This window comes from Mastomys coucha, unplaced genomic scaffold, assembly GCF_008632895.1.
Source record: "Mastomys coucha isolate ucsf_1 unplaced genomic scaffold, UCSF_Mcou_1 pScaffold23, whole genome shotgun sequence".
Lineage (NCBI taxonomy): Eukaryota > Metazoa > Chordata > Mammalia > Rodentia > Muridae > Mastomys > Mastomys coucha.
Window position 1 is genome coordinate 100,226,526 of NW_022196906.1, and position 26,629 is coordinate 100,253,154.

Consider the following 26,629-nt stretch of genomic DNA (forward strand, 5'->3'; position numbering starts at 1 on the left):
CAGCCCAATCTACGTGGCAATTTCTGGCAATTTCTGGGCCAACCAGAGCTCTGTAGCAAAACTCTGTGTCAAAGCGAAAATAAAATAAAAAAATCCTTGTCAGTGGACGGACTGGAAACGTCTTTGTGCCCGAATGCACAGGCACAGCTGAGCTGGCTTCTGGGTTTTTTTTTTTTTTTGGTTTTTTGAGACAGGGTTTCTCTGTGTAGCCCTGACTGTCCTGGAACTCACTCTGTAGACCAGGCTGGCCTCGAACTCAGAAATCCGCCTGCCTCTGCCTCCCAAGTGCTGGGATTAAAGGTGTGCGCCACCACCGCCCGGCGGGTTTTTTGTTTTTTAAGACAGGGTGTTTCTGTGTAGTCCTGGTTGTCCCTGATCTTGATTTGGAGACTAAGCTGGCCTCTAATGCCTGCCTCTGCCATCCTAGTGCTAGGATTAAAGGCATGTGCCACCACATCAGGCACTGCTTGCTTCTGTATCTACACTGAAATTGTATGAGACCTTCAGTTCTAAACTCAGTAAGATCCCCTTCCAAATTACTCTTTTTTAAAAAAGATTTTTTTCTTTTAAAATCACACATTGTGGTTATATCTGTGTGAGGGTATGTGCAGGTGTGTACAGGTGCCTGTGGAAGCCAAAAGAGGGTCTTGGGTCTCCTGGAACTTGGGTTATAGGTAGTTGTGACCCACCAGGTATGGCTGTTGTGAACTGAACTCAGGTCCTCTTCCAAGAGCAGCAAATGCTTTTAACCACTGAGCCATTTCTCTAACTCTTTATTCTGAGTTGGAGATGGCTTCTGATGCCCACAATTGGCAACAAGTGGGGTCTTCCTTGTTATGACAAGACAGTAGCTGCTGCCAGCTTCCCTTCTGCACACACCTGCCCCTACTCTGCCTGCGTAGTGACAGACCCTCTCGTTGACTCTTGGCCTCCCTACCCAGTCAGAGCCCTGTTGCTCTGCAGAGACAACTCCTCATCCGGCCAGGGCTGGAAACGTGATGCTTAAGTTCTGACTTCTACAGAGCACAGATGCCGTTCCCCATCCCACAGAACATGATGTGTTTCGGTGATGTAGCTGACGTTCGGAGAGTAAAAGCCTGGGAGGCTCTGGCAGCCCCAACAAGCTAGGCTTGGTCAGCTATCTCCAGGACGCCAACTAAAGGGACGAGGAATGGCAGAAAATGGAAGATTAATTCAATGGGGCTTCAGTGCAAAGAGGAACAAGTTAAGGGGCCCAGTGGCTGCAAGTTCATTTGGGGGGAGCTGGAGCCAACTCTAGGTTTAAGTAGGACTGGGACAAGGAGTAGGAGGTAGGTATCGTTAAGCATGGTCTAGGTGTGGGCTCTTTCATCCTTGTCTGGGTTCTCTGGTCCTACAAGACGCTCTGCAGAAGTCCTTCTAGCTTGAGGGGGCAAAGTAGTCCTTAGGGATGGTGACTTGGGCTCCAGGGTGCAGCCTTGTTCTTAAAGACAACAGCCTTCATCTGAGGCTGGTCAGTCTTGGAGGTTTGGCTGCTCATGGAGTTTACAGTGACTGCTAGCTTAGGTCAGTCTTATTTCTGTGCCTTGAAGGGAATGAGATGGTTCAGATACTCTTTGGGGGATTAACAGTTGACCTGCAGAGGGCACCAGGTGACCTAAAGGGAAGGAGACAGACAGGAAATGAAGGTAAACATGCCAGGCTTTCGTCTTGTATCCATTATAGTTGCCCCGTGGGCCCATGGAAGGGGCCAGTGCTTCGCAGAGCAGTTTCTACACACGCATGTTTCAGTGATAGGATCTTGGATCCTTCCTCCTGTGGCCTGGATTTTCTGCTGGTCGTTTCTCCCATGGCAGTGCCTTCCTTAAAGCACCTGCCATAGGAATTTGCTCTGAGTCATGTGACTCTCTTCCTATTCCAATAACACCACCTAACTTGGTAACTTTCAAAATTGTCCAGGAAGGGGCAGAGGGAAAAAGAAAAAAGAAAGGACAAGAGAAAACTAAACATTCAGTTATGCAGATCAATTCACCTTCAGAAAAGTAAGATGGCTGGCTAAGTGTTTCAAGGCTTCACCCCAAACCTCAGGGAAGCAACCACTCAGAGAAGCTGGAGAATGCCCCTCGGACGGTAGGCTTGAGTGCTGAGCACGGGAGAATGCCCATCGGATGGTAGGCCTGAGTGCTGAGCACGGGCTCGGACGGTAGGCCTGAGTGCTGAGCACGGGCTGGGATGGTAGGCCTGAGTGCTGAGCACGGGCTCGGACGATAAGCCTGAGTGCTGAGCACGGCTCGGACGATAGGCCTGAGTGGCACGGGAGAATGCCCATCGGACGATAGGCCTGAGTGCTGAGCACGGGAGAATGCCCATCGGACGGTAGGCCCGAGTGTTGAGCACGGGCTCGGATGATAGGCCTGAGTGCTGAGCACGGACTCGGACGATAGGCCTGAGTGCTGAGCACGGGAAAATGCCCATCGGACGGTAGGCCTGAGTGCTGAGCAAGGGCTCGGACAGTAGGCCTGAGTGCTGAGCACGGGCTCGGACGATAGGCCTGAGTGGCACGGGAGAATGCCCATCGGATGGTAGGCCTGAGTGCTGAGCACGGGCTCTGCCCTCCTTTCTCTTCACACTTGGAGGGACAACAGGAAAATATACACTAATCTCTGGGGCAGAACAGGCTCAGTGGCTTAGGGTGTAGAAGAGTTCAGTTCCTAGTGTCCATCTCTGATCTCCATAGCCTTCCTACACATCCCTCCCCCACATACAACATGCGTATAACTATGAATAATACAAATATATCTCTAATTGTACTTAAAAAACAGGAAGGAACATAGATAGTTATTAAAGAAGGCAAATGTGGAAAGTAGATCAATTTTAATCTATCTATCTATATCTATCTATATCTATCTATCTATCTATCTATCTATCTATCTATCATGTATGTGTGTATTTGAGACAGTTCTCACTATATAGCCCAGGCTATCCTGATACTCATTATGTAGACCAGGCTGGCCTCAAAACCACAGAGACCCACCTGCCTCTGCTTCCCAAACTCTAGCAATCTGATACCCTCTTCTGGTGTGTCTGAGACAGCTACAGTGTTCTCATATATATAAAATAAACAAAACAAAAACTTCAAAGGATGTAGGATATAGATCAGTAGTAGAGAGAATGAATGAGCAAGGCCATTCATAAACACACACACAAATACATACACAAACACACACACACACACACATACACACGAGAGAGAGAGAGAGAGAGAGAGAGAGAGAGAGAGAGAGAGAGAGAGAGAGAGACAGACAGACAGACAGACAGACAGATAGACAGACAGAGACAGAGAGAATGAAAGAGAAATTTATTTTTTTCTGGATTTTTAAAAAGATTTATTTATTTTTATTTAATGTATGAGTGTTCTGCTGCATATACTTCCACAGGTCAGAAGAGGGCATCAGATCCCATTACAGATGTTTGTAATCCACCATGTGGTTGCTGGGAATTGAACTCAGAACCTCTGGAAGAACAGCCAGTGCTCTTAACCACTGAGCCATCTCACCAGCCCTGAGAGAGAGATTTAAAGAGATTGAGTGGCTAGAAGAGGTTTCGTCAGGCTTGAGATAACCATCTTCAAAGAGCCATTAGAAGGGAGCATGACAGATCATTAACTTCTGGGCTGAGCAACAGAGAAGGCACACCAAGTGTAGGTTCAGGACTGGAACATTTGCCATGGAAGTCCTCCTTGGATTGCAGTCCGAAAGGGCAGAGAAGTGCAAAGATCAGAAAAACAAAACGAAACAGGAGAAGTAACAGTGCAGAGGCTCCAGCCATGGCTGAGTCTCTGAGAATGGAGATAGAGAAGATTCCTAAAGAGACTCACTGGCTCTCAAAAGATGGAGACAGATGGTGCCCCACACTGGCCACAGCACAGTGTCATAACTGATGAAGATATGATACTTAGTAGTCAAGAGGAAAAGAGATAAATAGGTTACCTATCCAGGGGCATAGGTGTCAGTATGCCTATAAGTATCAGGTCGGCATGGGTGTTCTCAAATCAGTGCAGGGTGGGGGAAGGGTATGGAGGGACCCCAGTGCTCTGAAAGAGGTCAAGAAGTGCTGAGCAATGGGCTGGTGAGATGGCTCAGCAGGTAGGAGCACTGACTGCTCTTCTGAAGGTCCTGAGTTCAAATCCCAGCAACTACTTGGTGGTTCACAACCATACCTAATGAGATCTGATGCCCTCTTCTGGGGTGTCTGAAGACAGCTACAGTGTACTTTCATGTAATAACGAATAAATATTTTTTAAAAAAGAAGTGCTGAGTGACCCCAAATGTGTCATATATATGTATGTATATATATACATATAGATGTGTAAAGCTTATTTGGACAAGGTCTCATGTAGTTCAAGACTAGCTGAAGATGACCTTTGTACTGGCTGGTTTTGTGTGTCAAGTTAACCAATAAGGTAGAGTCACAGAGAAAGGAGCCTCAGTTGAGGAAATGCCTTTTTTGTTTGTTTGTTTTTGTTTTTCGAGACAGGGTTTCTCTGTATAGCCCTGGCTGTTCTGGATCTCACTCTGTAGACCAGGCTGGCCGCGAACTCAGAAATCTGCCTGCGTCTGCCTCCCAAGTGCTGGGATTAAAGGTGTGCACCACCACTGCCTGGCAGGAAATGCCTTTTTAAAAAACAGTTTTCTTTCTTTCTTTCTTCTTCATTTTTAAAAGATACACTTATTTCATAATATATATATGAGTACAATGTAGCTGTCTTCAGACACACCAGAAGAGGGCATTGGATCCCATTACTGATGGTTGCGAACCACCACGTGGTTGCTGGTAGTTAAACTCAGGACCTCTAGAAGAGCAGTCAGTGCTCTTAACCACTGAACCATCTCTCCAGCCCAAGGGAATACCTTTATGAGATCTAGCTGTTAGGCATTTTCTCAACTAGTTATCAATGGAGGAGGGCCCAGCCCACTGTGGGTGGTGCCATCCCTGGGTTGGTGGCCTGGGTTCTATAAGAAAGCAGGCTGGACAAGCCAGGAGAAGCAAGCCAGTAAGCAGCACCCCTCCATGGCCTCTGCATCAGCTCCAGCCTCCAGGTTCCTGCCCTGCTTGAGTTCCTGCTCCAACTTCCTTTGGTGATGAAGTGCAGTGTGGAAGTGTGAGCTTAGAAAACCCTTTCCTTCCCAACTTGCCTTTTGGTCACTGGTTTTTGTCAGAGCAATTAGAAACCCTGACTAAGACAGCCTTGATCTCTTATTCCTTCTGCACTTTCCCTCCCCCCATACAGGTGCACACTGCCACACCTGACTTTTTAATGTCAATTCTGGGGATAAATCTCAAGGCTTCATGCTCATGCAAGCAAAGCTTCAGCTATCTCCCCAGCCAGTCTCTGAAAGTATTTCTGGGGAGTTAACTCTAAGGCCAAAGCAAATTCAGGTGCAATAAGCGTTGATGAACTACGACTTATCATCACAACCAAACAGGATTTCTCTACATGTAGATTTCTATGAAACAGGAGTGCAGTCTCAGACGACACCAACACAGGAGGTTGCTGGAGGCAGCAGAGAGCAAGGGGAGACTGGGCTATCCCCAGAGTCTCTCTACCCGCAACACAGGGTTTCTCTATGTAGCCCTGGGTGTCCTGGAACTCACAGATCTGCCTGCCTCTGCCTCTGCCTCCCAAGTGCTGGGATTTAGTCTGTCTTGACTATCACATGTCTGTTGTGGGATTAGTAATGCTTTTTCATGTGTATGTATGAGCATGTGTACGCAGATGCCTGCAAAGACAAGAGGGGGTTGGATCCCTGGAGAGAGAGAGGGGTAGGCAGTGGTGAGCTGTCTGATGTGGGTTCTCTGGAGAGGGGTAGGTGGTGGTGAGCTGTCTGATGTCAGTTCTCTGGAGAGGGGTAGGTGGTGGTGAGCTGTGTGATGTGGGTTCTCTGGTGAGGGGTAGGCAGTGGTGAGCTGTCTGATGGGGGTTCTCTGGAGAGGGGTAGACGGTGGTGAGCTGTCTGATGTCAGTTCTCTGGAGAGGGGTAGGCAGTGGTGAGCTGTCTGATGTGGGGTAGGCGGTGGTGAGCTGCGTGATGTGGGTTCTCTGGTGAGGGGTAGGCAGTGGTGAGCTGTCTGATGGGGGTTCTCTGGAAGAGCATCAAGGGGTGTTAATTGCTGAGACATTGCTCCAGACCTGAGTGAACTTATAAAAGAATAAATTGCCTGAAGCATATTATTATATTGATGGAAAATTAACTAACATACCTTCATATCAAGTCCAAATGAGGATAATACAAAAATACAAAATTACTAATATACCTCATGGACACAAAAGGAAATAAAAGTCAATAAAATATTAGCAAGTCTAACTTAACAGCATATACTAAATATAAAGTCTGTGCTATATTCTGCAAGCCCATACATATACCATAACTAAGTGGGCTTTATATCAGATATATGATTTCAACGTTTGAAACCCCATCATTGTAAGTTACTGTGATCATTGACAACATTGAACTTATGTGTGTATGGAAGGTGAAAGTTCATGTTTCCTTTCTCATAATCAATTGCAAAGTTGGATGTGATGGTTTATGCCTGTAAACCCAGAACTTGGATGATGGAGGCAGGAAGCTCAGGGTCATTTTTGCTACATAGCAAGTTCAAGGCCAGCTGAGCTTGATGAGACTCTTTTTAAAAAGAAAAAACAAAACCCTAAAACAACAGGAAAAAAATATATAGAAAATGCTTGTCTTGTGCCAGGAAGGATGGCACACCCCTGTAATCCTAGCCCCCAGGAGGCTGAGGTTGGGGGAATCTCTGAACTCAAAACCAGCCTGGGCTACAAAGTGAGTTCCAGGACAGCCAGGGCTATACAGAGAAACCCTGTCTCAAAAACCAAACCAATCAACCAACCAACCGTACAAACAAACAAAAACAAAAGAGAGAAAGAAAGAAAGAAAGAAAGAAAGAAAGAAAGAAAGAAAGAAAGAAAGGAAGAAAGGAAGAAAGGAAGAAAGGAAGAAATAATTAAAAAGGAAATGCTTGTCTTTAATGAAATATTACATATTTTTACCTTTGAATTTTTTTTCACAATACAGCTACTGTGTAAGATATTTGGCCCTGCCAAACCCTGATACACACCTATGAGCATACTATCCTTATTGAGAATATTCATCACTTGGGAGACAGTTACAGAGCTCTATTAGATTCCTCTCTTGATATTTCCCTTAAATGTGTTACCGTAGCATGGATAATTTCCATCTGGAATGTGGGTGGTTGCTCTTCATTTGCTTGATAAATGTATCTAGACATATGGAAATCATCCTCATATTTGCATGGGGAAACTGACAAGCCGTGGCTACTGTACCTATAATCTGAGCTCAGAATATATTCAGTGCAGATTTGTGTACAAGTGGATGTCTTCCTTGTTTCAATTTTCAATAACACAGGATGTATGCAGTGAAGCTTGATATCCTTGGGATTCAAAATTACTTCTTTCTATTATGACTTCACCAGAGTGCAAATATTAGCTACAAGCACAGTGGTTTTGCTATTTTGTTCCCCATAAAGATTATTTTTATGTTCACTAGTACATGTATGTATGAGGGTGCCAGATCCCCTGTATTTGGAGATATAGACAGTTGTGAGCTGCCCTGTTGGTGCTGGGAATTGAACCTGGGTCCTCTGAAAGAACAGCCATTGCTCTTAACCACTGAACCATCTCTCTAGCTCCCATGTGTAGGCATAATGTTATTGTACATTGTGTAAAGACACCATGAATATTCAAATGGTGATTTCTATGTCCCTATATTTGGTTGCAATCCTTAGTCTGTGAGTCTTCTTTCTCAATGTTGTATAAACATTGCTCCCTAATTATTACTTGATTGGTCAATAAAGCTTGCTGATCAGCGAATGACTGAGCAGGGGAGAGAATAGGGGAAGAGTTCCTCCTAACCAGGGGAGGGGAAGGAGAGAGAGGAAGTGGGGGTTTGTCACCAGGACAGAGTCCAAGAGAGACAACTGGAGAGATACTTGGAGCAGAGGAAGTCATAAAATACAAGAATCATGAGGATCTTGGCTGGGAGGTAGCCAGGTTAGCATAGAGGATTAAAACAGAGTAATATTGCTCAGTTGTTGTGCCCTTAAAGCTTGTTAAATAAATATAATAGTCTAGTCTCAATTATTTGGGAACTAGTTGGGTTAAGAGGAAAACTGCAATACTTATGAAAAAAAAACACTGACAGATTTTTTTTTTTTTGAGACAGGGTTTCTCTGTGTAGCCCTGGCTGTCCTGGAACTCACTCTGTAGACCAGGCTGGCCTTGAAATCAGAAATCCACCTGCCTCTGCCTCCCAAGTGCTGGGATTATAGGCATGCGCTATCACCGCCCAGATGTTTTGTTTTTTTTTTAAACTTATTATGTACACAGTGTTCTGCCTGCATTAATGCTTGCACACTAGATCTCATTATAAATGGTTGTGAGCCACCATGTGGTTGCTGGGAATTGAACTCAGGACTTCTGAAAGAGCAGTCAGTGCTCTTAACCACTGAGTCATCTCTCCAGCCAGGATTTCCTTTTTCTTTTCTTTTTTTTCATGGTTTTACTTTTAAATTTTGTGTTTAATTCATCAAGAAACACAAAGACCTGGGAGAAGAAAAACATCTTCACTATTAGTTATTATTTTGTATGTATGGGGATTTTGCCTGCATGTATGTCTGTGCCTGGTGCTGGCAGAGGCCAGAAGGCAACACTGAATCCCCTGGAATCAGAGTGACAGATGGTCGTGAGCTGCTGGGGATTGATCCTGGTCCTTTTGGAAGAGTAGTCAGTGCTCTTAACCAGTGAGCCATTTCTCCAGCCCCAGAGGAAAAACCCTTAAAAAGGAAGAAGAGGGGACTAGAATATATGTGACATGAAACAAGAGGGTCTGCTGGGGAAGGGAAGGGTCCAGTAGGAATGGGAGTTGGGGTAGGGGTGCTGGGGATGGCTCAGCACATAAAAGTGTTGGCCGGGCAAACCTGACAACCTGAGTTCCACCCCCGTGTAAAAAAGCCAAATGTACTAGTGTGCATCTGCAATCCCGGTATCCCTATGGGAGGCAGAGAGTGGAGAATTTTGTAGAAGTTCATAGGTCAGCTGAGAGCATGCAGCATGGTAGAAACAGAGAAACCCTGTCTCAACAAGGTGGAAGTAGAGTGCTGACTCCCCAGTGTCACACACACACACACACACACACACACACACACACACACACACACACACACACGGAATGGGGGAGCCATAGGCAAGGTATAAATCCACACCTTTGATCCCAGCACTTTGGAGACAGGCATAGGTGAATCTCTGAGTCTCAAGCCATCCTGCTCTATGTGGCAAGTTCCGGGTCAGCCAGGGCTACCCTGTGAAACTGTTTAAACAAAACAAAACAAAACCAGGGGTTGGAGAGATGGCTCACTGGCTGCTCTTCCAGAAGTCCTGGGTTCAATTCCCAGCACCCACATGGTGGCTTACAACCATCTATGACTGTAGGCCCATAGGAGGCCCTTTTGGTGTGCAGTTGTATATGCAGAGAAAACACTCTTATACACAAATAAATCTTTAAAAAACACAAATCAACCTGGTCCACAGAGTGAGTTCCAGGACAGCCAGGGCTACACAGAGAAACACTGTCTCGAAAAACCAAAAAAACAAAACCAAAGACAACCCCCTCCCCAAAACCCCACAAATCAAACCAACAAAAAATCAAAACAACCCAAAACCCAATTAAACAGCAACAACACAATCGGAGGAGGGGACAGCTTCTGAGGAATTATACCTAAGGTTGACCCACAGCTTCTATACATACATGTACATCTGATACACACACATATGCCCCTATACACAGAAACATGCACAGACACACACACACACATGCACGCTCAAGAACAAAGTATGTATGAACACGTCAAAAGGAAACCCATTACTTTGCATACTAATCATATTTTCTTATATATTTTTATAACTTTAAAAATAAGATTTATTTTATTATGTATCTGGATGTTTTGCCTGCATGTATATCTGCACACCGCATTCATGAAATGCCTGTGGAAGCCTGAAGAGGTGTCAGGTCCCCTGGAGTCACAGACAGTTGTGAGCTGCCATGTGGGTGCTAGGAACTGAACCTAGGCCCTCTCGAAGAGCAGCCGACACTTTTATTTTTTTTTTTCCGAGACAGGGTTTCTCTGTGTATCCCTGGCTGTCCTGGAACTCAATCCATAGACCAGGCTGGCCTCAAACTCAGAAATCTGCCTGCCTCTGCCTCCCAAATGCTGGGATTAAAGGCGTGTGCCACCACCACCTGGCCAGCCAACACTTTTTTAACCCTGAGCCATCTTCCCATGATCATTTTTTTTAAAGAGTTATTTATTTTATATATGTGAATACACTGTTGCTGTCTTCAGATACACCTGAAGAGGGAATTGGGACTCATTATAGGTGGTCGTGAGCCACCATGTGGTTGCTGGGAATTGACCTCAGGACTTCTGGAAGAACAGTCAGTTCTCTTAACCACTGAGCCAGTTCTCCAGCCCCACTCATGCTAATTAAAAAAAAAAAATCCAAAAAAACGAAACAAAACAAAACTCTCCCAAAGGAAAAGAGACACAAAGGCAGCAGAACACAGCTTCTCTTCAGGGCTGGTCAGGGTTTGATACTGTAACTGCAAATAGATTTTCTCATTTGGAAAGTTGGAATCTTAGTTCAGTCAACTATTCTTAGAGTTAAGCCTCGGAAGCCTGTGGTAAGTCAGCTCATCCCGCTTTGATTTCTGTGATGGTTTGAAAGTGGTTGGCCCAGAGAGTGGCACTACCTGGAGGTGTGGCCTGTTGGGGTAGGTGTGGCCTTGTTGGAGTGGGTGTGGCCTTGTTAGAGTGGGTGTGTCATTGTGGGCATGGGCTTTAAGAACCTCGACCTAACTGCCTGGAAGTTAGTATTCTGCTAGCAGCCTTCAGATAAAGATATAGAATTCTCAGCTCCTCCTCCACCATGCCGGCCTGGATGCTGCCGTGATCCTGCCTTGATGATAATGGACAGAATTTCTGAATCTTTAAATAATCCTAATTAAATGTTGGTCTTATAAGAGTTGCCTTGGTCATGGTGTCTGTTCACAGCAGTAAAATCCTAACAATTTGACAATCATTTGTGGAATCCACGATGGCTAAATCGACAATGCCTAGTAGTTTGCTAGTGACAGGCAAGGCAGAAGGTTCCATGATTTTCCATATCTATTAATGGATATTTTTATATCTATTGATAACACATCTATTAATGGATATGGACACAGTGAGGAGCTATGGGCTAGAAGCACTGCATAATTTTGTCTGTCTGTGGTGGTGAGATCAAACCCCTGGGGCCCTGCACATGAACATGCAAGGCAAACTTTCTGTCTTTGAGCCTCAGCCCAGGCCTTTCACAAGCTTATCCAACCTCCCACCCCCAGCACCCCACCTCACCCCCTTTGTCCCGCTCCTATTTTCAGTTCTATTAGGCTTATCATTTCTAGGAAGAGTCCATGTCAAGTGCTGCTGAGTTTTCTTCCCCTTGACTTTTTCAACAGATATTCTCACATCTATTTGTTTCCTACATACTATTTATAGAGGCGCATTCTCAGCCACTTCCAAGCTGGTGTTTGCCCTGTCAGTAACAGCAACCGGTCTGTACTGGTACGTCTGTCAACTCATTAAGAGCCAAAGAGAGCCACTTGAAAACCTTCTTGTTGGGAAGTTGATGACTGATGTTTCCCCTCGTGCCTTCAGTTCTCTGAGCAGCTATTTTCTTTGGAAGGCTAACAACACTGTTTGTTTTCTCTGGACACATTTCTTCAGCTCCTGCAATCAAGCCGATTTAATTAAGCACACACCGGGCAACGGCTTTCCTTGTTTGGTTAGCACACGAACAAGTTGGAAATTCATTTTCTCTGCAGTCCCATCTTCACATTTCGGTTTTGGGAAAAAATTCTTCGGTGCTTGAGATATGCCACTGAACGTTCTCAAACCTTTGTGCTCACTGCTTTCCCATACGCTGGAAAGATGGCGGTTTTTCATCATCTATTAATACTGTTTTCTCTTAGTTTCTTTACATTTCATCATTAATTACTTTATATATATGGGTGTTTTGCCTGCATGTGTGTCTGTATAGGATGTGCATGCAATGCCCTTGGAGGCTGGAAGAGGGTGGCATATTGAAGTTACAGATGGTTGTGAGTCACCATGTGGGTGCTGGGAATTGAACCTGAGATGCCAAATCTTTTAAGTTCAGACTCCATTAACAGGCTGGTATCCAACATTAATTCCCAAGTTGCCCCCAACAAAACCTGAGCCTAGCTCCAGTCTCTAGGCTAACCCCCCACAAGACCATGGTTTCTAGGTTACCCCTCAACAAGACCAACATCTCCAGATTATTCCCCAAACAAATCCGCACCCCCAGGTTACAAGCCCACCCCCTGCCTAACGACCACCAATGCAGAGGGGAGCAGATGTTAAGTTTATGATATGACTGTCAGCACCAGTCAATCGTGTTAAAGACCACAATAGCCTTCCAATTAGATGCTTGCACACGTGTTCCCTGTTTGCTGCTTACTATGAAACCTTCCCCCATAGATATTTGGGGCTCCTCCCTCCCAAATTGTCCTGCATGAGGGTGGCGCACTGGGGAGGAGCAAGCTAGCTCGAATAGAATAAAGACCTTGCTGTGAGTTGCATCAGATCTGCTCCTGTGTGTGTTTTGGGGCAATCACTAACATTTCTCTGGCACAACAAACCCAGGTCTTTTGGAAAAGCAGCCAGTTCTCCTAACTACAGAGCTGTCTCTCCAGCCCCTTATTTTAGTCTCTTTGTTTGTGACGATGATAAAATCTCCGACAAAAGCCACTCAAGAACGGAAGAGGTTAGTTTGGCTTCCAGTTCAAGGCACAGTCCATCATGGTCAGGGCAGCAAGAGGCTGGAGCTGCTGGTTGGACCGCATCGAAAATCAAGTGAAGCCACTGGTAACCAACCACGCTGCATCTAAAACCAAGACACAATGAGTCAAGGTGTATTGATGCTCAGTTCCCTTTACTCATCAACACAGTTAGGGAGCCCACGCCTAGGGAATGGGCCTGTCCTAAATTGAGATGGCACCCAGAGACCCATCTCCCAGCTGATCTAGATTCTGTCAAGTTGACAACTAACTTTGACATTGATGCATTGTGATGGTTAAAGAAACTCCATTTCAAGCTAGGTACCCATCTTGGTAATCATTAGCGGTTTGTCTCCAACTCCAGTCCCTGGAAGCTAAGTTTCCAGTAAAGTTTCCAGTAATGCTGACTCAGTGACCCCACCTACCACCCAAGCAAGAATATACAGCTGTGACAATTTGTTATATGACTGACTTTTTTTTTTTTTTGCTTCTGCAATTTGCTTATGCGGATGCTCAAACACTGTTTTGAGTTGCCTTAACACTTAAACTTGGCAGAACAGAGCAATTTTTTTTACTTGCTTGCATAGAAATTGAAGATCTTGTGGTTTTCCCCTTTGAAAAAATTCTTCCTTCTCACAGCATTCTCAAATTTGGCTCAGAGATAGTTCGTCCTGCTAGCAGCTAATCAATAAAATTTTTAATTATAATTGGATCAAGTCTATTTTCTTTTCCCAGAGGTTACAAACTTCATAACAATAGAATGTTTTATTCCTTTTTTTTTAAATGGGTAGGGGGGGCATAGTTATCAGTAAATTTGACTAGCCTTAAGCTTACAACTTTCTTTTTTTTAAAAGTAATTTTTATTATGTGTGCACTGGTGTCTTGCTCTCACGCTTGTCTGTGTGAGGGTGTTGGATGTCCTGGAACTGGAGTTACAGACAGCTGTGAGCTGCCATGTGGGTGCTGGGAATTGAACCCAGGTCTTCTGAAAGAGCAGCCAGTGCTCTTAACCACTGAGCCATCTCTTCTGCTCAAATAACTTTCTTTTCCTGCTAATGAATGACCTTTGTCCACCCTGGATATTCCTACCCACTTCCCTAAAAATATATAATGCCTAATTCATCTGGAAAAAGCTGATCTGTCTCCCCGAAGCTGATCTGGGGGTGTCACCATCTCATGGGGTTTCTTTTTTTTTCATTAGATATTTTCTTTATTTACATGTAAATTTCTGTCATGGGGTTTCTGATCTCACTGTCAGTCACCCCCACTCCATTTTCTCTTGTGCTCATGAATCAGATCTAGTCTATTACCTGTCTTTGTACATCTCGAATAGTTTAGCATAAGCATGACAGTCCTCCAATAAAACTTTATGAACACAGACAGACATTTGGATTTTCCTTTTTTTTTTTAAATTCTTGTGGTCCCGAGGAATGAACCCAGGGCTTTGCACAGGACATGCAAGCACTTGAGCCACTGAGCCACTTCAGACCTCCTTTTACTTTTTATTTTGAGACATAGCCTCACTACATTCCCCAAACTGGCCTTGAACTCACCCCATAACCCAGGAAGGCCCTGGGTTTGTGATATACCTAGTTTGAGCCTCCTAGGTGGCTGGGACCATCTGTCTGTGTTACGAGGCCTAGCTCATTTATGCTTCATGAAATGCATCTATTCTTTAGTGATGTTCTAGCTGCTTAAAAAGTGTAAAAGCTACTCTTCTTAGGACGCACAGGCTCAGGCTGTGGGTTAGATTTGACTTACGAGTTGTAGCACGTTAGCTCAGGCACCAGTTGGTGCCAGCCATGTGGCATTCAGTGTTTAATGGACTGTAGGTATCTAGGAGCTAATGTGTGGAAATGGAAGGTTTTCCGTGTGTGTGTGCATGCACATACATGTGCTCTAATGCAGGTACATGTGTGCACATGTATTTGTGTGCCTGTGGAGGAAGTCTTAGTGGACAATTTTCAGTATGATTCCTCAGCTGACAGCCACTTTTTTTTTTTTTTTTTTTTTTTTTTTAATTTTGATACAAGAGGTCTCATTGCCTGGAGCTCACAGAGCAGACTAGCTGATTGGTTAGAAAGCGCAGGCATCCCTCAGCCTCCTCTACATCTGAGGCCCTGGGGTTACAAACACATGCTACTGAGCCCAGTTATTTTATGCAGGTTCTGAGGATCAAAGCTTACACAGCTATCACCCTAATATCTGAACTCTCTTCCTAGCTCAAAGATGCTATTAAAAAAAGATTTATTCTTATTTTATGCTTATGAATATTTGCCTACACGTATGTCTGTGCACCATGTGTATAGTGCTTACGGAATCTGGGAGAGGACTTTGGGTTCTCTGGAACAGTTGTGAGCCACCAAGTGGATGCTGGGCACTGAACCCAGGTCCCCTGGAGCATCGCCCAGGGCTCTTAACTATTGGACCATATCTCTTCAGCCCCCAAAAAGCTTTCTGAAGGAGTGAAAACACTGTGGGAAGCAAGTAGATTTGAGTGGTATAAAGATGGGGGTTATGTGGATTTGTATGTGGGTGTATTAGACTCTCCCATCATAGCCAGTGACACACGACACAGGTGCTGAGAATGTTGGTTGTTGGAAGCCATCCTGGTGCCTGTGTCATAGGCACCCTTATGACATCATCACCCTTTCCTATATACTCTCTCTGCTGGATCAGAGATAGGAGAGCAGACCGGAGGGTGATGGGAACATCTAGCCCCTAACCATGGGTAATTCATAGAATTCAGATGAGGGGGGTTTAACCATTCATGCCTAACTCAGGGGATTGAATGTTTTATAAGAGATTGATCTATCCAGGAATGGAATGGTCCACCATGTGCAGCCTGCAAATGAGGCTAGTTAGGAATGTGGCCCAATATAAAGTTGTAAACTTCCTTAAAGTGTTAAGAGGTTTATGCATGTGATTAATTTTGTTTTGTAACTCAGTTGTGTGTTGTTTTTGTTTTTATTTTCTGTTTTCTGTTTTTTTTTTTGTGTGAACTTAGTAGGTGACAAAGTTATTCACAAAGGTTGAATACACTTGATCAAATCATAGTAAGTGTCTCCTAGTTACCACAGGAAGGGATTTATAACAAAGGCCATAACTAGCTGGGTGTGTGGCCCACAGCTTTAATCCCAGCACTTGGAGAGGCGGCAGAGGCAGGCAGAGTTCAAGGCCAGTCTGTTACTGGACAGCCAGGGCTGCATAATGAGACCCTGTCTTGAACACACACACACACACACACACACACACACACACACACACACACACACACACAGGCCAAAAGCTGAGTCTTATTGATTCGGCACCAGGGAAAACCCTCTTACCTTCTCTCCTACTTTCTTCCCAAATACGGAAAGAGAGTTTTAAATTATTATCACAACAGGCCCATGTCCAGAAACTCAGATGTCAGGTTGATGTATTCATGCTGATTAACTGGCATGCACCACAGGCAGGTCAGTTTAGCTGGTCTCCAGGGTGCATCTGTGGCCCTGCCAGGTTCTGCAGCTCTTGAACTTTCTAGATAGGGAATCAGGATTCCTGTCTGGCTCACCCTGAACTCCCTAAGTGTCCTAAGTGGTCTGTTCTCTCTTGCAAGGCCCAAAAGAGACTACTGCCATGACGGAAACATCTGCAGCTGTGCACATCCAAGCATGGTGGCGTGGCACGCTGCTGCGACGCTCATTGCTGCACGCCGCCCTCAGTGCATGGATCATTCAGTGTTGGTGGAGAAAGATAATGATAACGGTGCAAGGGAAGAAACGACGGATGGCTCTGGAGTTATATACTCGAAAAACTTGGGCAGTAGTCAAACTGCAGTCCTGTTTCAGAATGTGGCACATTCGCCATCGGTACTGTCGTTTACTGAATGCTGTTCGCATCATCCAGATTTATTGGCGTTGGCATAGTTGTCACACTCGTGGCTTTATTCGGGGGAACTATGAGATCAAAGAAAACCAACTGAATATCCAACTTGAAATTTCCCTGGGCTCAGAGGCTTGTAAGGTGGAACAATGCATAACCCTACCAATAAAAGAGTGATCAGGTCTGCAATACCCCTAATCTCTGCTCTTTATCAGAAAGATTTCCAAGTCACTATTAGGACCAACATGGCTTTTTGTTGTTGTTGTTGTTGTTGTTGTTGTTTTATAGCCCTGGCTGTAAACTGTAGACTAGGCTGGCCTTGAACTCAGAAATCCACTTGCCTCTGTCTCCCAAGTGCTGGGATTAAAGGCGTGCGCCACTACTGCCTGGCCCAACATGACTTTAATCACACTAGTGCCTGGCAAATCAGCTCTGAGGGACACTAATGAGAAGGAGCCTCAGTGAGGAATAAGGATCTGGGGTGGATTAGCAATGTCTGCGTGGGGAGGGGCATTAAGATTTCAGGGTTGTCAGGTATCTAGAACTCAGATGGGCTCACTTGACAACGCAACATGGAAGCCTATATTTGGGGGTTTTGTGTTTGCTATAAAATTTTAAGACATTTTAAAAATCATGGTGAAAATATGACACGAACTCACCATTTAAAAGTAGGTTTAAAAGTTGAATAATAGCCCAGAGAATGCACAGACTGCCTGGTGTTCATCTGTTGATTGATATATGTCCCTCTGCCTTTTGGCTATTTGAAAAATGTGCCTATGGACCCAGATGGGCAAATAGCCTTTTTCTTTCTTTAAAAAAACAAACCCCCCAAAACCTGTGTGTCTGCTCTATGCAAGTATGTGTGTGTGCTTGTGTGGTGTAGTGTGTGATGTATGCATGTGTGCATGTGGTATATGCATGTGTGTGTGTGTATGATGTAGGAAGTGTGTCTGTGTGTCTGTGTGTTGCAGGTGTGTGTGTGGTATGTGTATATAGTGTTTGCCTGCATGCATAAGTGTGTGTGTGGTGTGTGTATGTGCTTGTGTGGTATAGTGTATGATTTATGCATGTGTATGTGGTATATGCATATGTGTGTGTATGGTATATGAATGTGTGTCTCTGTGTGTCTGTGTGTATTGCATGTGTGTGTGGTTTATGTGTGTGTGGGGTGTATGTGTGTAGTATTTTCAGGCATATGTGTAAGTGTGTGGTATCTGTGTGTGTGCATGTGTGTATAGTGTTTGCATGCTTGCGTGCATGTTCACGCACATGTACACAGGCTATCCTTAAACTCATTATGTAGTTAAGGGTGAACTTGAACCTCAGAACCTCTTCCTGCCCCATCCCTCCAGTGCTAGGATTATAGGTAAACAGGACCACACCTAGTTGTGAGTTTGTTTGCTTTTTGAAAACAAGTCTCACCATGTGACTGGCCTTGAATGCAGGTCCTCTTGGTAGCTAAAGGTTCCTCGGTGTGCACACAAAGGAATGGAAAACTTACATCCCCATAAAACCCTGGGCATGTGTGATTACAGAAGCTTCACCCATAACTGCCCAAATCTGCAAACATCTGAGATGTCCTTAGGCACAGGAGGGGTTGAATAAACCGTATTTGTTAAGGCCTACATTAAGGCCTAGGCAAAATGTCAAGGCCTTGGTAACTGTTATATGGCTAGCCTGCCATTCATTATAAGGAAACTTTCTCATATGTTTCTGCTGTTACTAGGAAACTTTCTAATGCCAAGATTGATTATATGGTCTGTTAAATTCTGTGCCCTTGGAAACAAATCATGATAGAAGTTAGTAGAACTCTTTTGTATAGTTACCCACAATAAACTTGGACCCAAACCAACCACCCAACAGTGACTTCTGCACCTGTGTATAAGCTTTTATGGTATAAGCTGCCCCTGGGATGGACCCCAACATAAGAGAGACACCTGCACCAATATAAGAAACCATTTGGAATAAGACTTACATTTTGAGTAGTGGTCCAGGAAAGTTTAAGTTCCCTGGAAGCTGACATCCTCCTTGGCAGAAAGAGACATTCTGACATTCTGGTTGGCAAGTTAAGACATGAATATTAGACAAAATGAGTCCCCTGCCACAGTTGAATACCCCAACCAATGGGAGCAGGACAAATGTACAAGAAAGACATGTTCCTAAGGAAATCCCCTATCCCTAAATCCTTATTGGTGAAATAACTTGGCACAGATGTTTGTGGGTTTTGGGCTTAAAAACCCTGTAGGATCTTAACTTGGGGTCATGGTTCCATATCTGAATCTGGACCATGGTTCTGGTTGACCAGTCTTGGGGCATATGCTCAATAAACTATCCAAGTCTGACTGAAATCGATGTTTGTGTGTTTTGTGAGGTAATTCTTGGACCCCAACAGTAGTATGCCCCTCAGGTGGTGAAAGACCCCCAGAACTGGGGAGATCCTTACTCAAGTCTCAGGATGACGCGACCACCCAATGACTCACGAGAGACCAAACTTGCTGCAATCACATGAGGTTTATTGGGGATACCGGTACTGGGGTCAACCTCATGACCTTGCCAGTCAGAGGAGTTAGACCCCGGGGTCGATCTCGTGACCATGCTGGCCAGAGTTTGACCCCGAACACAAGAAGTGTCGGGTATTTAAGGAAAAACCATAAGCTAGGGGCAGGGAGAGGGTTACCAAGGAAACAGAACATAAACAGTGGAAACTTTCAGAGGGACCCAACCCAAGGTATTCAGTTAGGGAGGGGAACACATTCATTCTAGGAATGTAATCTTCATCTACTGGTCCACAGGGTAGAGAGTCTCATAAACCATTAGACCTTCATTCTTAGTTCCACCCTCATTGTGGATCATTCAGGAGGGGCAGGTATCGGGAACCAGAGCCCTGAGGCTCTGGGTTCCTGGAACTGGCTATTTTATATTTCTGGCTGGCTACAGTGGCCCTCCATGTCCTTTTAGGTAAAGGTTATACACCATACATTTGTATTAAATGCCTTCATTTTAAATTCTAAGATTCTCCAGCCTTTCAGTGGTAGATTAGGTGGTGTTAAAGGGAGTGAGTCATGATAACGTGTGAAAGAACTTACATGCATGTTACTCAAGGAAAGAAACCAACCTGAAAGGCTAGATCCTGTGTGCTTCCAGCTAAGTAGCATTCTGGTTAAAAAACAAATAAACAAACTCACACTATGGAGAGAACAAATGAATGTCAGTGACGGGTTGGCTTTTTAGGGGTTGAGGAGGGAGGAGTATGTAGCTCAGGCTGGATTTGAACTTGCAATCCTCTAGCCCCTGAGGGCTGGGATTACAAGTGTGCACACCTAGCTGAGCACATAGGAATGTTTTTAAAAAGGAATGTTTTTAAACTATTATTCGTGAGTCCATAATGGTGAATCCATGGCAAATCTGAGAGCACGTAGCAATGGACAGTACACACTTTGGGTGAGATTGGTGTCAGCTTGTGGGCTTATGATACAAATGAGCTGTTCTTGTTGGGGTGCCGATAATGAGGGAGGCTAGGAGCCTTTGGGGACAGGGATGGTAGGTGGAGTCTCTGTGCTGTCAATTTACTGTGAACTTAAAATTGTATCAAAAAGTTAAAACAAAACAACAAAAACTAAACATGTGTAGGTTGGCAAGGTGGCTCAGTGGATACAGTGCCTGTTACCAAGCCAGATGACCTGACCTCCATAGCGAGTGAATTGAACCTGCATCTCAGGTTAATCGCTAAATTCAGTAAGTAGCATCTCCGCTCTGCTCTCATTTAGCTTGTGAACCCACTGTCCCTCACTGACTGTGCTGGCCTTTGGTGTTTTATATCACTATTTAAAAATTTTCAGTATATAGATCTGTATTTACTGTCAAGTGATTATCCAAATTTAATTTTCCTTTTCTCCCTTCTTTCCTTTCCTTCTTTCTCTCCCCCTTTCCCTTCCTGTTCCGCCCTCTTTCCCCCCTTCCTTTCTGGATAGAGTCTCGAGCAGCTCAGTGCTAGTCTTGAACTCACTATATCGCTAAGGATGCCCTTAAACTTCTGACCCCACAGCCTCTACTTCCCAAGTGTTGGAATTACAGGCACGCACCATCAAGTCTTGCTCTATTTGCATGCTGGCCTTGCACTCTACCAGTGGAAGTAGCCCGCTTCCCAAGTCTGTTTCTTTGGGTGGATTCTCATTTGTGTTTAGATTCTCAGATCTGACATCTTGATCTGTAAATACGAGCAGTTCTGCTTTCTCCTCTCCTGTCTGCCCATCATTTCTCTGACTAATTGCATTGGCTAGAATTTCCAGCACACTGTTGAACAGAAGCTTTTGAGGGTAGATCTTCTCTCAATTGCGGTCTCGAGGGGGTGGGGGTAGGTTGGAGGGTGCTTTTACAATTATGGTAGTTGCAGGGTTCTCATAGATCCCCCCCATCAGGTTTCTAAAACACTTGAGAATTTTTATCATGAACAGATGTTGAATTTGGCAAGTCCTCTTTTTCTGATGAATTTTTGTGTTTATCCTTACTTTCTTGACTTAAATTTTGTTTGATCAGGATAGACAAGCACTTTGATGTATGGTTGGGTTTTTGAGTGTGGTGAGACATTTTATAGCCCAGTTACATGTGACCCAAGTACCTAGGGTGCTGGACACTCATGCTCCCCAAAGGTCAATCTGGGACGGTGGCTCTGAGTTTGCGGTCTTAGGCCAGTGAAGACAACCGACTTGGACACATGTGGGAGTATGAAAGGCACAAGCAAGCTTTATTAGAGTTACAGAAAAGTAGGAAACTGAGGGAAAGTGAAATACTCTGAATCCTGGGAGGAGTTTTCACAGAGGTTAACCGCTATTGAATTTCCTGGTTTAGGGGTCTTTACAGGGCTATGGCAGAAACTGGGCAAAAGCTGAGGGAAGCTCTGTGGTTTGTCCTCTGTGCTATCACGGGTAGACAGTGGAGTCCCCTGCACTCTGTGAATGTCCCTCTGGCCCACAAGGAGACGATCATGTGCCATCCCTCCAGGAGGGGTGGTGAGTCCTCCTCTTTGTCCATGTCTGACTCTGGCTGCGTTAGTCATTGACCTTGACTGTCTGCTAGCCCTTAGACACTGGCTGCTATTGCTACCTCCAACTTGGCAGGTGTCTCAATTGCTATTAATTATAGTAAGCTAGTTTTGCTCCTCAAACCTACCAAGAGGGCTGGAGAGATGGCTCAGTGGTTGAAAGCACTCTTCCAGAGTGTTGGCTACCAGCGCCAACGTTAAAGAAAGGGTTATTCTGGGAAATGGAGTTAGAAGGAAAAGCAACAGTAGGAGAGAGTTTGGGAAAAAATAGGGTTTCCAAAGTTATACCTGTCCACGTGGAAGGTTAAAAAATTAGACGGGAGTCGTGACTGCTCAGCCATCTTGAATTTAATGCCTCTGTTACAAGCCAACAGAATAGGTGAGGCAAAAACCCCTCCCACAAGTTCGTCAGCATGCCGGCCCAATCAGCGGCTTCTTTTGGTCTCTGTGGAGGTGGGACTTCCGATGTAACTGGATCCAGGTTGGAGGCGTGGCAAATAGCAGGAGGTGGGCAGAGAGGTGTGGTTATGAGAGGCAGGCCTCAAGCCAGGAGGGTTACACCAGAGGACTAGTGTTCCATTCCCGGGCACACGTGGTGACTTACAACCAGCTATAACTCCAGTTCTGTGGTATCTGATGTCCTTTTCTGGCCTCTCTAGGTACCAGGCATACACATGGTACAGAGACATACATGTAGGTAAAATAGCCACACATATAATCACACACACACACACACACACACACACACACACACACACACACACACACACACACACACCAAACAAAAACCTACCGAGAACTATGTGCATTTGTTCTTAGATAACTTAGATAGCTAGTGGGTGAGGGGTGGGGGTGGGGTTGGAGAGTTGGGCATGGAGGGTGTGGGATGGGGAGTGGGGTGTGTGGGTGGGAGGTGGGTAGTGGAGAGTAGAAGGGTGGGGGTGGGGTGAGAGTGGAGGTGGGGGGATGGGGTGGGGTTAGGGTGAATGGACTTTTTTTTGAAGCTCTCATTTAACGTTGGAAGCAAGGATGTGTGAAAGGATTTTGTGTTCCTTGAATCGCTTGGCTGTGTCCTATCTGGCCCTCTTTATTGCTCTGGACTCTGCCATTTTAGCCACAGCCTCATCTTCCTTATAGCCACAGCCTTCATTCTCGTATCCTGTGTGAGCAATTCCAGTTTCCGCCACAGATTCTCTCCTCATGCTGCATGTCGGGAGCTAGCCCTTGCCTAGGGTTGAAATGCCAATATTTTCTTGTGGGTTTGGCATGTAAGTTCCTAGGATTGATTGTCCTCCAGTTCCTTTTTTCACTCTTTTCTCTTGCATCCCCCGGTTTCACCTTGGTGTGAACACCGGCCTCACAAGAGATGGTTTTTGTTCCAATTTCTGGATGAAATTGTGTAAAGCTGATTTTTAGAATTATTCTGAAATGTGTGTATGCATGAGCGTGTAGGCATCGGTGGAGGCAAGAGGTTGACATTAGCTACCCTCCTCATTCTCCATTTTGACCAAAGGTTTCTTTGAGTAAGCTTCAAGTGCATCAAATTATAGATTCACTGGTTTGCAAGCCCTCGGGGTCTTCCTGTTTCTGCCTTTCTGCCGGGATACAGGTTTGCCCTGCCATGCGTAGCTCTTTTTATATGGGTGCTGGGATTGACCTCAGGCAAGTACTTTACTGGCTGAGTCATTTTCTCAAATTTTTTTTTTTTTTGAGATTGTATCTCTGTGTAACCCTATCTGGGAAGTCGCTCTGTAGACCAGGCTGGCCTTGAACTCACAGAGATCCACCTTCCTCCTTCTCCCCAATGCTGGATTATTAGGGGCCTGTTCTGTTGATGTCAGATAAAGGATGACAGGAGGACTAGCATTCCCTTCTCCATACTACCCAGCTCTTCTTCAGATCTCGGGACGTTCTTTTGCTCTCACAAACAGCCACCACTAGTAACAACGAAAAACCCTGTATAGCTCGATCAATTGGAGGATTTTAGTGGTTCCCATTTATCGCTGCGACAATTTCATAACATTTTGGAATATGGCTCCTACAAGTGGGCAATTGTCTATAAGTAACCAACTCTAACAAAACAGACCTTAGTCTCCCTTCAAGTCACGTGTCTTTTAAAAAGTTTATTTTTAATCGTGTGTCGATGTGTGAGCCTATGTATGGATATGTACATGTGTGAGTGTTTGCGTATGTGGAGTTCAGAGGCATTTTAGAGGCAGCTGCGTGGGTTCTAATAACCGAATTTGGGTCCTCTGCAAGGGCAGGGTGTGTCCTTAACTGCTGAGCCACCTTTCCAGCACAAGAGTCTCACTTAAACTTCTTATGTGGGGGTGGATTGAAGGGAAAGGAGGGAGAACACAGGGAAACAGCACAGGCATGTCTCTGTGGCAAAGAGCTAGAACAGAAATGAAAAGCTGCATGAAATCCTGTGTACATGTCTTTGTATGGGTATGTGCATGTATGTGTGGGCGCTCTTCAAGGCCAGAGGTGTTGGATCTGGATCTGGAATAACAGGCGGTTGTAAGCAGCCTGACTTGGGTTCGAGGACCCCATTTTGGGACCTTGGAAGCTTTTAACGGCTGAGCTATCTCTCTGGTCACCTCTCTCCCCCACCTAGTTTTTGAGGCAGGGTTTCACTTTGCAGGACAGGCTGGCCTGCAACTTGCTATATTGACCAGGCAGGCTTTGAACTCTCAGAGATCTACCAACCTCTGCCTTCAGGGTACTGAGGTTAAACGTGGGCATCACCATACCCAGCTTGAAGGAAGCATTTTTAAAGGCAGCATTTTTAAAGACATTGATCATTTGGATAGCGAGACTCCATATACAGGATCAGGAGTCTTTGTTTGTTTGTTTGTTTGTTTGAGACTGGGTTTCTCTGTATAGCCCTGGCTGTCCTGGAACTCACTCTGTAGACCAGCCTGGCCTCAAACTCAGAAATCCACTTGCCTCTGCCTCCCAAGTGCTGGGATTAAAGGTGTGCACCACCACCGCCCGGCCAGGATCAGGAGTCTTAAGAAGGTAGGAGAGGAACAAGAGGGTCGACTTGTGACTGGACAAAGACCTTTTATTTTACTGGAGAGAAATCAGTGAGGGAGGGGGCAGGGAGAGCTGGGAGGGAGGATGAGGTGATAGGAAATTGAGATCCAATATGTTCCCATTTCTTCAATCAAGTAGAGGGAAGAAGAAGTAAAATTAGGTATTTGGAAAGCTTTTAGATTATTCAACGCATAGAATGGAAATGTAAACGTGAGAGAGAATTTGAGGACTATTCAATTGAGGTACATAGTCTTGAGTCTCGATAGTCTTGCTCCAACCACACTCCACTATAGCACAGCAAGGGAGCAGCTGGGGTAGGTCGGTTCATCCCATGTGAGGAAGGGAGAGAAAAAGCCAAGCTGTTCAGAGAACACAATAAAGCACAGACTCTGAAGTGGGAAAAAGAAGGCACCAACGGGAGCGATGGCCTGAAAAAGTAGCAGAATCTGCAGAGAGAAGATCTTAATACATCTGAAGAGACACCCTATTGGCTATCGAGAAGCTGTACCGGAAGGAAAGGAGGAAGTAACCAGAGACAAGACCCTGGGAAAAGCACTTTGAGCAGCAGTACATCACTGGGGATAATTGTGTCAAGAGCCTCACCATTCAAGCCAGTAGTCACTAGCTATGATGCAGTTATTTAAACTTAAATTTAGGGACCTGGAGAGATGGCTTAGCAGGTAAGAGCACTGACTGCTCTTCCAGAGGTCCTGAGTTCAATTCCCAGCAACCACATGGTGGCTCACAACCATCTGTAATGAGATCGGACGCCCTCTTCTGGTGTGTCTGAAGACATCTACAAGTGTACTCATATAAATAAAATATATAAATAAACTTAAGTTTCAAAAAAGTTAAGAACCCATTTCCTCAGTTGCACTAGGTATGTTTCTAGGGATTTTTTCATACCAGGCAGTGCAACTAAAGAAAGTTCTACAAAATCGAGTTATTTTAGTATGACCATGGGAACAGAATTAAAAAGCTTGGGAGGATCGTCTGAGGGGAGGAGAGGGAGGGAGAGGAAGGGATGTCAGAGAGAACCCTGTTTAGATGAGAGATTTGTGAAGAAAGACCTGAAGCTGAACTCCTATCCCCACTTGCGGCCACTTCATGATGCCCCATTTAGACACTGATATTTTGTTTTAGATGTTTCCCAAAGAGGAAACTGAGGCACTCTAGATCCCAGCCAACCCCGACTCCAGCCCCCAGAGTCAGCCTGTGTGTGCAGAGGTGTCAAGAGTTTTCATGATATGTAGCTCAGACATCTTCGGATCAGTGGTGGGGAGAAAGAATGGGTCTGGGAGCTGAGCAGTGGTGGTATTAATCCCAGCACTTGGGAGGCAGAGGCAGGAGGATTTCTGAGTTCGAGGCCAACCTGGTCTACAGCCAGGGGCTATACAGAGAAATCCTGTTCTGGGGAGGGAAGAATGCATCTGGGAATAGAATTTGGACTTCTGTCTGCGTCAAAGGTCAGGTCAGGTTGGGGCCTAGCTGCTGGTTTTGAAGACTGAGTGGCACATGACCATCACCATTCCATTACACAGAAACGGGAAACCCTCACTGTTGTGGATTAGATTTAATGCTTGTATTATGTTAACTGGGTTCCCAAAATTATAAGGGAATCCATCTGTCTGCCTGTAAGACGCTGAGGGTCCATCCTCCCCCCCCCCCCCCCCCCCCCCCGCCCCCGCTCCAGGGCAAGGAACAAAAGAGGGAGAAGAAGGAGCGAGGAGCTCCAAGCCAGGGAAGGAGAAGGTCCAGGCTTGAGAAGTGT

General features: G+C 45.2%; 1 protein-coding gene and 1 long non-coding RNA gene across 2 annotated transcripts; one reads left to right on the forward strand and one right to left on the reverse strand.

The window, feature by feature from the left end:
• Positions 1 to 1,172: 1,172 nt before the first annotated feature.
• On the reverse strand, positions 1,173 to 2,391 carry LOC116072887. Its single transcript, XR_004111578.1, has 2 exons — positions 2,012 to 2,391; positions 1,173 to 1,636 (listed from the first exon to the last, which is right to left on the reverse strand). It is a non-coding gene; the product is annotated as an uncharacterized LOC116072887 (long non-coding RNA).
• Positions 2,392 to 15,543: 13,152 nt separating this feature from the next.
• Positions 15,544 to 16,969, forward strand: LOC116072886 (IQ domain-containing protein F5). Its single transcript, XM_031344453.1, has 2 exons — positions 15,544 to 15,642; positions 16,513 to 16,969. Exons 1-2 carry the CDS (start codon positions 15,639 to 15,641, stop codon positions 16,953 to 16,955), a joined length of 447 nt encoding a protein of 148 aa, XP_031200313.1. The 5' UTR covers positions 15,544 to 15,638; the 3' UTR covers positions 16,956 to 16,969.
• Positions 16,970 to 26,629: the final 9,660 nt, after the last annotated feature.